The sequence below is a fragment of the Larimichthys crocea genome, chromosome VI (assembly GCF_000972845.2).
Source record: "Larimichthys crocea isolate SSNF chromosome VI, L_crocea_2.0, whole genome shotgun sequence".
NCBI lineage: Eukaryota > Metazoa > Chordata > Actinopteri > Sciaenidae > Larimichthys > Larimichthys crocea.
Genome location: NC_040016.1, coordinates 4,263,745 through 4,275,773, shown reverse-complemented (window position 1 = coordinate 4,275,773; position 12,029 = coordinate 4,263,745). Strand labels below are relative to the sequence as shown.

Below are 12,029 nucleotides of genomic sequence, written 5' to 3'. Positions count from 1 at the left end.
ATATGAAATTCAACCCACCTGCATTGGTATTATCGAAATAACGTAAGTACGCCGAGTTGAATAATAATAATAATAATAATAATAATAATAATAATAATAATAATAATATATAGCTCTGATTTTAATTTAATATTAATATTTCATTTTACCTATGAAAATATTTTAACATTAACATTTCAAACACTAGCAGGTTGCATCAAATTGCATTGGATTTGAAACAATTTGTATGTAAAATATGAGGAAAATAAGACCAGATTAAAATAAGACAGATTTTACTGAATTGTATTAATTAACACCGCCCCCATCAGTCACACAGAAACACACACATTAACACACACTCAATCAGCCCCGCGCCACTTTGTTTGCAGTAAAACATGTACAGTTTGGTTTCTGGACTCTTTGACACGAACAGAAAACAACAAACTACCAACCTGCGTTCATTGTGGGACATCATCATCCACGGGAACCGACAGTATTCCTCATGTTTCCCCCCACACTGTCCGCGTCCCTCGAAATGACGTGGAAACTTAATCCAAATACAAACACATTGCGGGAAAATCAAGTGGTAAAGAGAGAGTTGAAGAGCATGCTGTCTTGTTCTTTACTCTCCAGTGAGAGTCTACTTATAGAAGACGCCTGTGTGCGCAGAGTCGCAGCTGAGCTCTCAACCGGCGTGCATCTCCAGTGCTGATGCTACAGTAAACTGGTGCGCTCTTGTGTGGAAACGGGAGGTGCTGCTTGGCGCTTCCTGAGGCAGGACTACAGCACGGCGCGGACTAAACCCACTCTGTATTTGTTTCAGTTTTGCATTGCACATCATGATATCTCAGTTACTACGGATGTTTGTTTTTTTTTGCACACAGAGCACAAGTTTTATATTCACATCTGGTCATGTTTTGTGTCAGTACACTGCTCCACAGATGTGTGAAACGATGCCATATTCCAGAGGCAGAAAGGAGACTTCTGCTAGAATCCAATGTTTCATTGTGCTGATGGACAGCTTGAAATCTACATAGAGAGTTTTATTTTTTCAAATCACATTTGTCCATGTTTTGGTGCATGGCACATCTCCCTTGAGTGAAAATTAAGATGAGCTTTTCATGCTTGGAATGCCTGGAACATCATGTATGGAGAGGATTACAGGCCTATCAGATACAGATCAAGCATAGATGTTTTTTCCAGAATGTTTTGCTCATATGTTTATTTCCTGAACCACACCAGTGCATAGAAAGGTTCCTAAAAGCAGTTTCCAAATAGTTTCTCCAGGACACCAAAGCTTTTGCTATTGGCCAGGCTTCCTGGCCCGGCATCTGTTGCATGATTGAATGAATGCAAGCCTTTAAAAACCTCTCTTCATAACAGGAAACTGCTCTCCCTGTTTCCTGCACAACAGGCAACACTTCCTTAGCAACAGATGGGAAAGGTTGGCGATGTTAACCCCTTATGTTAACCTCTAACAGAGCTGATTGAGTGGTGCTGTGCAGAGCCTGATGGTTCGAGGAACAGACAAACTTTGACCAGATTCAATGTGGGACCCCGTAGTGGGTTTTCAAGGACAGAGGCACCTTGTGCAACACAGAGGGAGGCTGGGATTGTCGCCCACTTGGGGTCTTTGATTTGACAGCTCCCGGTGCTGGTTTAACACCCCCACACTGAAGGTCAAACAATGTAGTATACTTCTGGGATTTTTACTGCAGAGTTGAAGTGGATAGTGATAGAGCAGAGAAGAACAATAAAAGAATTAGCAGTGCTGTATCACCGCAGGGCTCTGGTCCTGACTGCTGCAGCGGCATACAGACCCATATATTATAAACAGAGAAAAATCCCATTCCAGATGGTTTGGTGCAGGAGAATTAAGCTCTGCTGCAGGTGCAAAGCTTTGTCAAAAAGGTGGTTACAGAGTGTTCATGTCATAATCACCTCATGTTATCTTTGCACTTGCATGAGGGTCATCTCATTAAACAATGCATATTTTGGTGTGTGTAATTATACAATTTCTAAATTATTAAGCAGGTCACTGAAGAGGACAGAAGATATTAAATATGAAATAATTTCTGTTGAAGATGTGACCATTGTGTTTGCTGCAGTAATTAAGTTGTTTATTTGTGTCAATAGGATGCTGAGTAATGTATTTTGCAATACGCTACAACACCAAGAAAACAATTAAATCTCAGTGACTCTGTTGTTTTGCTTCCCCTTGTTTCAATGTGATACTGTAATAACCATTATGGAGTGCTGAAGCCAACACAATTTTTAATGTGTCAGTCGTAGCACATTTATAGCTGCCATAAAGTAACCTTTTGTTTTTGAATTGGATGACTAAAGATAGCTCCACTTTGGTCTTTGGCAGTGCCAAATTGCCTCTCAAGAGTATTCTGCTCACAATTGCTACACATGACCTTTTTTTTCGATTCACTTGTTCAAAATATGTTTTGCTTTTGCAGGGTGTGCAAATAGAACCTGTCAAGAGTATTGTGTCATATGGCTGCAGAAAAGAATGGCTTTAGTAGTAAATATCCCCCCAGATGTGGCACAGACGGTCAAAACATGTTTTTGGACAGAGGACACAAATTTCCTGGACCGCCTGTAGCATGCGTGCTGTGCTCTGTCACCCCACCTGGAACATGACTTGACTGGAAGAGAAAAGGGGAATGGAGATATTAGGAAAAACATGCCGTAGTAGCAGGGAACAAACCGACTCTATCTCCCCTCACCTCAACTGCACACACAACGCCAAACAGGAAAGGGATCAGGGAAAGGGGTCAGCGACTTGTTCCCAGAGCTGAGACAATCCATAACACCTGCTTTGCCAGCAAATGGACACGGGACTGAATTGATGTGCTTTGTGCTGAGTGTTTTTATTTTCCTCTGAGACCACAGCTACATGACATCACACTTTAATGCAGCTGATTACTGGAAACCACATTTTGCCCCATTATGGCACAGTGTGTTCTTTAATGCATGTCAATGGACTTCATTTTCGAGAAAAGAACCTAATCATGGCGTTATGTAAACTAACTGTAGTGTGTGAAGTTCAGGTATTGATTTATGTGATAATCAAGTACAATCAGGCTTAGGTCTTTCACTCTTTAAAGTGACCTTTGTAATTGGATGGCAAAGCGTTGTAATGGATCGAATCACTATTGACATGTTTTATTGATTCCCAGCCGAGCACAACCAGTAAGGACCACAGCTTTAGAGTCTGATTAAGCTGCTTCAGAGCAGAGGAAACATATATAACAAGACAAAAGACTTTAGAAAACTGAAGAGTGCAGGAATTATTTTAGGATTAATGGAGTTCTGTTGTTTTTGACAAAGAACTGTGACAAGATAGACAATGCATTATTAAACAGGGCCGCATAAATCGCTGGTGCACAAGAAACTCAGGTGTCTTTCTGCATAAAAATAGTTTTGTGTAACCTGAGTGAAATAAGAAAACCCTGTTGTCAGCAGGGTATACACCACTCTCCCAACAATATGAAACCAGGACTCCCCCTCAACACCAACCCCCTGTGATACACACACACACACATACACACGCACGCGCACACACACACACACACACATACAAGCACACACAGCAGAGCTTTGCAGTAAACAGGTGGACCACAGAAGTCAGCACTTCATCAAAAAGCAGCGAATACAGGTTTAATTCCCCACAGGGCTTTCAGAACTCCACAGCAAATCAATGAAACTGGCCCGTATCACTGTTGTCATTTGAATAACAAAAACACATTATATTACAGTCAAAGATGTTGCAGGTATGTTATTGTTACTGTAGTGCTGTAGTCATCACAATGTGGACTTTTTCCACGTGTAAGCACTTTTTTTGTTTTTTTTTACAAATCACTCCAAATAATGATTGAGCTGTGTCTTGGTGGCTCATTAGTTTACGTTCACTTGTAATTTCAGAGGTGTTGTTTGTGGTAAGTCTAGCCTACTTTAAGACAAAGTGGCAGCCCTGCTCGATTAACAAAAAACAAAGTATTATTGCTGTGCAGGCTTAGCTCAGAAGGCCACAGCTACAGCACAATAGCTGTCACATTGCCGTTAATTAGCCTGAGGCCAAGAGAGTAGGTCAGGCTCTGATAACAGATGAATTTGTTATTCTTTTTCTCTATTGCTGCAGAGACAATCCTCCAAGCTGCACTGTAAAAACAGTGATTTACTGGTCCAAAATAAAATTCTCAAGGAGCCCTATAAAAAAAAAGAAGCATTTATGTCCTCTGCAAATAAAGCACAATAGCAAAGTCAAAACATTTATACACTGGCTCTTGGCGTCACTGATTAACGAACACTGTTGAGGCCTTTCATTGTGAGAGAGTTCGTGTGGTCTGTGTCTCTGTAGGTTTCTGCTGCATTATATATTTCTTCAATCTCTGCAGTATGTTTTTGTTTATCATTTTAATGGCCTTGAACAGTAAGGACCCATGTGGCAATATAACATGAATTCTCTGTATGAGATTGTGTGTTATGTGTGTTTATGCAGGTGTGTGCTGGTCATGCCTACATATGCGTGTACACAAAACAAGCGTGTGTGCTATCCACTATTGCTGTTCTGATTGTGTATGGCCCTAAAGGGTCTAGAGGGAAAACAATAGGATAACGAAGAAAAGCCCCAGGGCCCAAATCGACTCTTTCTGTGAGTGTTTTCACCTTCACCAGAGGATGCAGATACTCCTTAAACAGAGCGTTTAGGAGGTCTAACTCAAGTCTAGCTGTAGGTGTAACTTTATGATTTATGTAACAACATGCAACAGAAGAAACGCTGTAATTTACACTAATACACAAGCCATAAATCAGCAGCGCAAACCAATTCATTCTTTGTGATATGTCAGAGTTGCATAATGAAATATCGTGAAGGTTTGAAGGTTTGTCACATGAATGAAAAAAAACATTCTGCACAATACCACCGGCCATAAGTCAAACCTCTGATAAATCAGTATTATGCATTTTGAGGAATACCATCTGCATAAATTGTGTATGTTACAAAAACAATGATACTCCTACGCACATGTCGCAAGAAGGAAAACATATCTGGGGGTTTTCCAACTTTTCCTGACAATGCATCTTTCATCACACGGCCCGAGTGCACAGATATGAGTGAGCGATGTGATGTCTGTGTGCATGTGTGTGTGTGTTCACTCAGCCAGACTCTCCATGGTCTAGATAGCTGCACCAGAGTCTGCGGAAAACACAGATGGTTGTTGCTTTTGCTTCTTCCGCCAGACCTATGTGACCTTTTACACAAAGATAACAGGGCGGTCTCTTATCCCCAGGACCCCCCCACCACCACCACCACCACCACTGCCCAAAAAACAGCGAGGCCTGGCAGCTCAGACAGAGGACTTCCTCCCTTCGAGCTGTCTGATAGAACAATATCAACAGCTAGCAGCTAACATCCCCTTTTGTGTCTCCATCAGTCTTATGTTTGGTAATAATTAAGGCCTTACTAATCAAGATGGGTCCCTGACAGACAGGAAATGAAAGATCTAAATTAAAATGAAATTAGGTTTTTGGTCTTTGCAATAATGTGACTCAATGGTCATGTATATTTCGCACTCAGATGAGACACTGTTCATATCATGTACTGGAATAGTGACAGTAAAATTGTAAGTTTTGTCTATCTTAAAATCAAATCTAAAACATTTATTTGTGTTTTTTAATTCTGGCACTTACAACAATTATTGTGCTGTTTTTGTTTACTTTTTTTTGGTTAGTTCTCTCTGATTACCTACCCTTTCTGTGGCACTCCACAAAATCCATTTGTTCTTTGGGAGACTTCAAAAAATATATATATATTTTGATTCTAAATAAATTCCTGAAGTACTGAAGTATTTAGCAAATGTTACCCAAACAGAATTAATAATACATTTGTCTGGAACTACTTTCAGCTGTGGATTAATACACATTTTCAGTATTTTCAGCATCAGGACAGTGTAAGTGGGATCTACTTGAAATAAAATACAATCTCTACATTGATGGTAACGAAGAAACATGTGCAACAGCGTGACTCAGAATAGATTTCAGGTCCTCACATCTTTAACTTCACTTTACTGTTACTGTGTCCTTTGTGAATGTATGTCGTTCCAGTTAGTCATTTTGAATTTTCCTCTGGGCATTGATGTCCGTTACGTGAAAACAAGGTGACCTTATAGGAGACTGTTATGACAGGATATAGAGGTTTATACATCCCAAATATATTTGAAGACTAGAGATCTATTTCTTGCCATTACTTGTCTCTCTTTTCCTTTCATTCTCAGAAACAGTGCTGCTTTGTTTCCCTTTTTTCATTTCTTATTTATCTCTGTCTCACACACATACACAGTGAAACACACTCAAGGGACATGAGTGTGGTCCAGCTGTCCTGTCTCTGGTCAGATATTTTGCTGAGGTGGTTTCAGCTGGGCTCTTGTGTATTCTCAAGCACAGTGAGCCTCAGGGGATGAAGGGTGTGGCGGTGGGCGGGGGGAGGATGCTTCATGTACAAACTGGAGGGTTTTTCCACCAACATCAGCACAAACAGCGCGGTCAGTTTTCATTTATGGAAGCTGCAAAATCACCAAAGTGTGGAATATGCTTCAGCATGTATATTTGATCATGCGATTTATCATGACAATAGTGCATAGGTCACAACATTGCTGCGGTGTGGTGGTGTGGTTAAACTGGTGACAATGGAAAAGACGTTGACCTGTGGAGACCTTCAGCGTGTGTGCTCATCTGTCTTTCAGTGGGAAACACAAGAGGGAGAGGACACTTATAATTACATTATCTATACGTAATATCTGCCCCAAGTGATGGTGTCATTGAAGACTGTGTCAGCTAATATCAATAGGCAGCTATCACTCCTATAAGGGCGATGTGTTTCCATGGCAACCTAGAGGTCAAAAGGGTCATCTTTGATACAATGGACCACAAACAATCATTACTGTTGTCGCAATACATTGGCAGGGTGATATTGCCTGAGTTGTCATTATTTGGTGCAGTGAAAATCCCTCTTGCTCCGTCTCATGGGACTCACTTTCTCTCCTCACCCCTCATTGACCCAGTGTCCATTGTCTGTAATGCCCGCACTTGTTTTCTTGAGCGGGGTCTTGGCTCTGCTGTGTCGTATTGGTTTATGAATTCAGCTCCGTGGCGCCAGTGCAATAACCGAGATTTAAATGTCAGGTGATGGAGCCACTTTAAGCTTAAGTAGGTAATAAAGATATACTGATGTAGAAAGTGTCTTTTTAAGTGTCGCATGTGTAAAGGTTGATTTTTTTTATTTATATTTTATGTATGTGTGTGTGTGTGTTATGACAAATTATATATTTTGTGTTTTCTTTTTTCAATTTCTCTCTAATGAGGTTACGTGGTACCTGGAGATGAAGCACAACTGAGGTCATAGCTGGACCATCAGACAAAATCATTTGTAACATTCATTTTTGTCATGTTTTATTCAATTGAGTTTGGTTCTCCCGTAGTGAAGCCAAATTCAACTCATAGTATTGAATCGTGGCAAAATATATCTGACTGTTATTGAGAAATACATGTTGCAATAGAAGCAACAATTCAGACCAAGCTAATGAAATGTGGCTGATTGGATAAACGAGATGAATTCAAATGGCACTGCTGTCAATGAACTGAGTGAGAGGGCAGACCATCATGAAACACAGCTGTCATTATCATCATTATAGCCTCCCCAGCTCTCTTCGTATCCGTAGACGGCATCCCACGCTAAACTGATTTAATCTTGGGGTAAGTTGTTAGGATGTCAATGTTGCAGGGCAGAATGGTTTGAATGTTTTTATTGTATCATTTAAAAATGTAGCTATGAAAGCCTCACCGTCAAAAACTATTCGGTTTTGTCACTTGTGTTGTAGAATATATGAAGATGAAAGAGATAAAAAATAACATTCAGAAAGTACAAGCACCAGTGCTCTTTCCGTTGTAGCAGCAAAAGGTCCCCACTGTGACAAAAACCTGTACCTTCAAGCAGTATGCACATTTTATGAGCTCCATTACAAAGTTTGTGCTAACACAGACATAAACAGGCAATAAAACAGGAGATATCATCCTTGGGGCAAACCTCACTATTGGATTCCTGCTCTCTTCAGGATGGACACATGCTTATTGTGCTAAACAAACCCCTGCTCCCTTTAGCAACAACACCTTTCAGCATATTTCCCCTCCTGCCTTTGGGAGGTGTGAATGTGTGTGTGTGTGTGTGTGTGTGTGTGTGTGTGCAGGCAGGTGGTCTACATTAATCCACAGCTGCACTTTTCATTACTCTCATAAGGTGAGGTCAAGGGGTGAGGTCTGTTTGGGTCTTACAGCGTAGGTGCACAACTAGTGTCAGTGAAATGAGATGTAATATGTGGCAGAGTGGCTTTTATCAATCCATGCGTCCTTGCGGCAGACAGTGGTGGAGCGGATGATGACAGGCAGGGAAATGAAGCTTTAGGTGGCCGCTGAGATGGAACAGGAGATGTCTCAGTCAGATAGATGGCAGCAAGCTAACAGCAGAGCCACTGAGCTCCCTGCAGAGACTGTCAGCAGAGCACAATGTAAATTATAAGACACATCTGCACTTGTAGGCTATACGCTACAGCAACTTCAGGCTAAAGGGTTCACATAAACAGAAAGTTTAATCAGTGTGGTGCATGTTTTCAAATTTAATGAGATTAAAGCACATTTATAAAACAGATTTTGTTTTGTGCAGCTGTGACCAGTGTCCTAACCTGCAGAGGACAAGGCTGTCACAATCTCATCTCTGATGTGCATCCGTTATACTGTGTGGAATTATAATGGGATAGATCCACTACAAGGGCAGAGCCAAACACTAACCTGATTATGGTAATGACTGCCAACAGCTACTACTCTAAGCGGCAGGGAGATGTGCACCAAAAAGGCAATTCCAAACAATTAATCAAAACACATAAATAGACATAATGTCATTGACATTCACTTCTGGCAGACAACCGATTGGTGAATGTTGTTGATACCTCTAAAGCTATTTAATCACACTGATGCATGGGGTTGGAGGTGGGGGGATTTGGCAGGCTACAATACATCATACCAACATTTAGTTTACACTTTGTCAGCAAATGTAATTAGCCAGTATCACAATTTTACATGTGAGAGACCTGTAGCGGATATTTCTAGCATCCATCTCCATAATTGGGCTATGGAAATTGTGAAGCGGCTCGCTCTATTTCATATTAATCGATCCTGAGGGGTCATTGTTAGGCTGCATAGAGTAAAACTATGATTTTTCTCTGGCATGATATTGAAAATATATTTATAATATTGCTTTCAATTACATAAGGTGGTGAGAGGACTAAGGAATTGTAATGACTTAGAGGCTCTGTGAGGCTGCACACATCACAACGTCAGCATGCTCAATGACGATGACGATGTCATACATATACTAAGCAGATATAATTTTTTTTACCATGGTTACCATCTTAGTTTAGAGTAAAAGCATGCTAACAATTGCTGATTACCACTAAATACACAAGGCTGATGTTTTGCACATTTTTGGTCTTGATCCTGTGTATATTCGTATGATGGTCACACTAGATGAAAAGTTAATACCACAATAATTATAATTTATCTGGGATCCGTGAACGTCTTACCAAAAATCGTTGAGGTAATTCAACCTGGACCAACAGATGGGCAGAGTGAAACTGCGATAGAGCCATATTGGAAGTGTGGCTAAAAACAAAAGGCATGAATGATATTGTGTTTATCTAGAACCAAAATGATGAAGTCAAAAATGATGAAATGACATGCACTGATTACAGTGCGAGCTGAATTTTTATCAGATAATAGGTATTATATGTGATACACAGCAAGTCTATGCTAATTTCCGGAGCTAATCAAAGTCAGCGTGAGGTTTTAAAGCGTATTATAACAATGCTCTATCTGCTTGACATCCTACTGATTGGATCTTCCACTGCTGAAGGGAGGAGCAGTCTTTCACACAGGGTGTAAATCCCAATCCCAACACCTCCTCAGCCACCAGCATTTCTCAGGAACATCCCACCTCAGCACATTTGTTTAGTGATCTAATGCGTGATCAGTCGAGCATTTGCTTAAATGTAGGAGTTAAGTACTACTTTGTCCATAGAGACAGATGGTTGCCCCCCTTTCCCATACCAACTCGCCTTATCCCCTTTTCAGAAATACATGGGTTTGATTTATGTTCTAACCCCATTAGCAACTTTCTCTTTTGCTCCGCTCTTATTCTGTTAATTGCTACAGTTTTTTTTTTGTTTCTCACCTTTTTCTCTCGACACACAAAGGATGTTGCTGAGGATAGGAGAAGCTGCAGTGTCCTTGTGGCTGTCGGCTCTGAATCAGGAGACAAAGCCCATCTTGTGGTGATCCACCCGAGGCTGGAACCACAGGCAGGACTAGCTTCCTACCTGAGATGACTTCTGTTGTTTCATATAAACCACCCTGGAAATCTCCAGGGATATCTTTGTGTACAGTTTCAGGCAATATGAAAATTTCAAAGCAACAATAAACAATGATCTTTTCCTTTTTACCCCCATTTATGTTTTTATTGCTCTCACTGTAAAACATGGTGGAATTTTCTAACCTCAGTATCACCATGGGAAGAATATAACCAAGACAAATATATGGCTCTTATCAAAGACTAGCTTAAGGGTCCCCATATTTCAGCAAGGGTCGGCACTCAAAGATATACACCTTGCATTATCACATTATGAAAAAAAATGGCATTGGCTCTTATTTGATTTCTCAAAATGTCATATCAAGGCATGTACAGTATGTTGTTCTATGGTAGCAGAGGATGCATTAGTTCAACACTCACTGAATTCAAAGAATTGATATGGAGCTGATAATAGCTGAAGGCAAGGCTGCAAACACTGGAGATATTTTGGAGCAGATAAAAAAAAGCACAAGATGAGCAACTGTAATGTGTGTTCACATCCCAAGAGTATCAAGCAGAAGCTTCCCCCGCTCTATTTATAGCTTAAGCCTCTGGGTTCCAGGGGGTGTTGGGTTTGGGTTGTCCGTGAACATCATAAAGTGGTGAATGGTGTGTGTTTATTAGCAGTGAGGGGATGGCTTAGCCATGATGGAGTTGTATTGATCCTCCATCAACACCCCATATGTTAAATCCTCATCATGACAACTGTGACTGAACACTTCACAGATATTTGCCTGTGGGTTTGGTTTTAAAATAAATAAAAAAAAGTCTCAGCTGCATGAACAAATACTATAGTGTGTTTGCAGAGGTTAGAATTACAATATGTTTCTATTCTATTTCAAGTTTAGTTCAACAGCGCAGTGCAGATGTGGTTAAAATGAAAGAACTGTGCACCAGTTTGTTGCCAAGGCAATTAGCTGAATTTTGCAGACAGATTTTTTAGCGCCTTCACAGTTTTGACTGCTGTTGCCTCACGTTTTTCTGTAGTTATGTGTTTAAAAATGGTACAGTTCCAGTTTTAAAGGCACAGTGTGTAAAATTGGGGGTCGTTATCTTCAGAGTAAGGCAGACATGAAATATAATAATGTATAATTAAATATAATCATGTTTCCATGAAAATTAGAATAGTTATGTTTATGTTACGTAAAAATGATCCTTTTATATCTATAGAGGGAGCAGGTCCTCAAACATCATGTTTCTACAGTAGCCTGGAACAGAAAAACTAAATACTGACTCTAAATAGGGCCTCTGAAGGGTTGTTTCTCCTTTACACTAGGAAGGTGAGGGTGATGTGAGGAGATTGCAATGCAGCGATTACACCACTAGATGCAACTAAATTCTATACACTGGACCTGCATTCAATGTGCAAGGACTGAATTTCTATCTTCTGAGGTAAAATCATTTGTTCAAAATATAGCTTGATGGTAATGATAATCAGTTGTCCCCTGCTGTGCCAATAGATTACTTCACTCTGGGATCAGCCAAGCTGATCGACTGTAGGAAAACAGAACACGTAAAATGCAACGAGATAGAGCAGCAAACCTGCCGAGTACCCACCCAAGGCTGTTTACCAAGTGTTTGCAGGGAC

At 40.4% G+C, this 12,029-nt stretch overlaps 1 protein-coding gene across 2 annotated transcripts in view; it reads right to left on the bottom strand.

The window, feature by feature from the left end:
* fgd5a (FYVE, RhoGEF and PH domain containing 5a) overlaps positions 1 to 718 on the bottom strand; it is a 32,064-nt gene extending 31,346 nt beyond the window's left edge. For both annotated transcript variants that reach the window (XM_010748527.3, XM_019255828.2), the window contains exon 1: positions 432 to 718. In XM_010748527.3, coding sequence (XP_010746829.3) covers positions 432 to 441 — 10 coding nt within the window. In that variant the 5' untranslated portion in view covers positions 442 to 718. The remainder of the gene's footprint in view (positions 1 to 431) is intronic.
* Between the last annotated feature and the right edge of the window lie 11,311 nt (positions 719 to 12,029).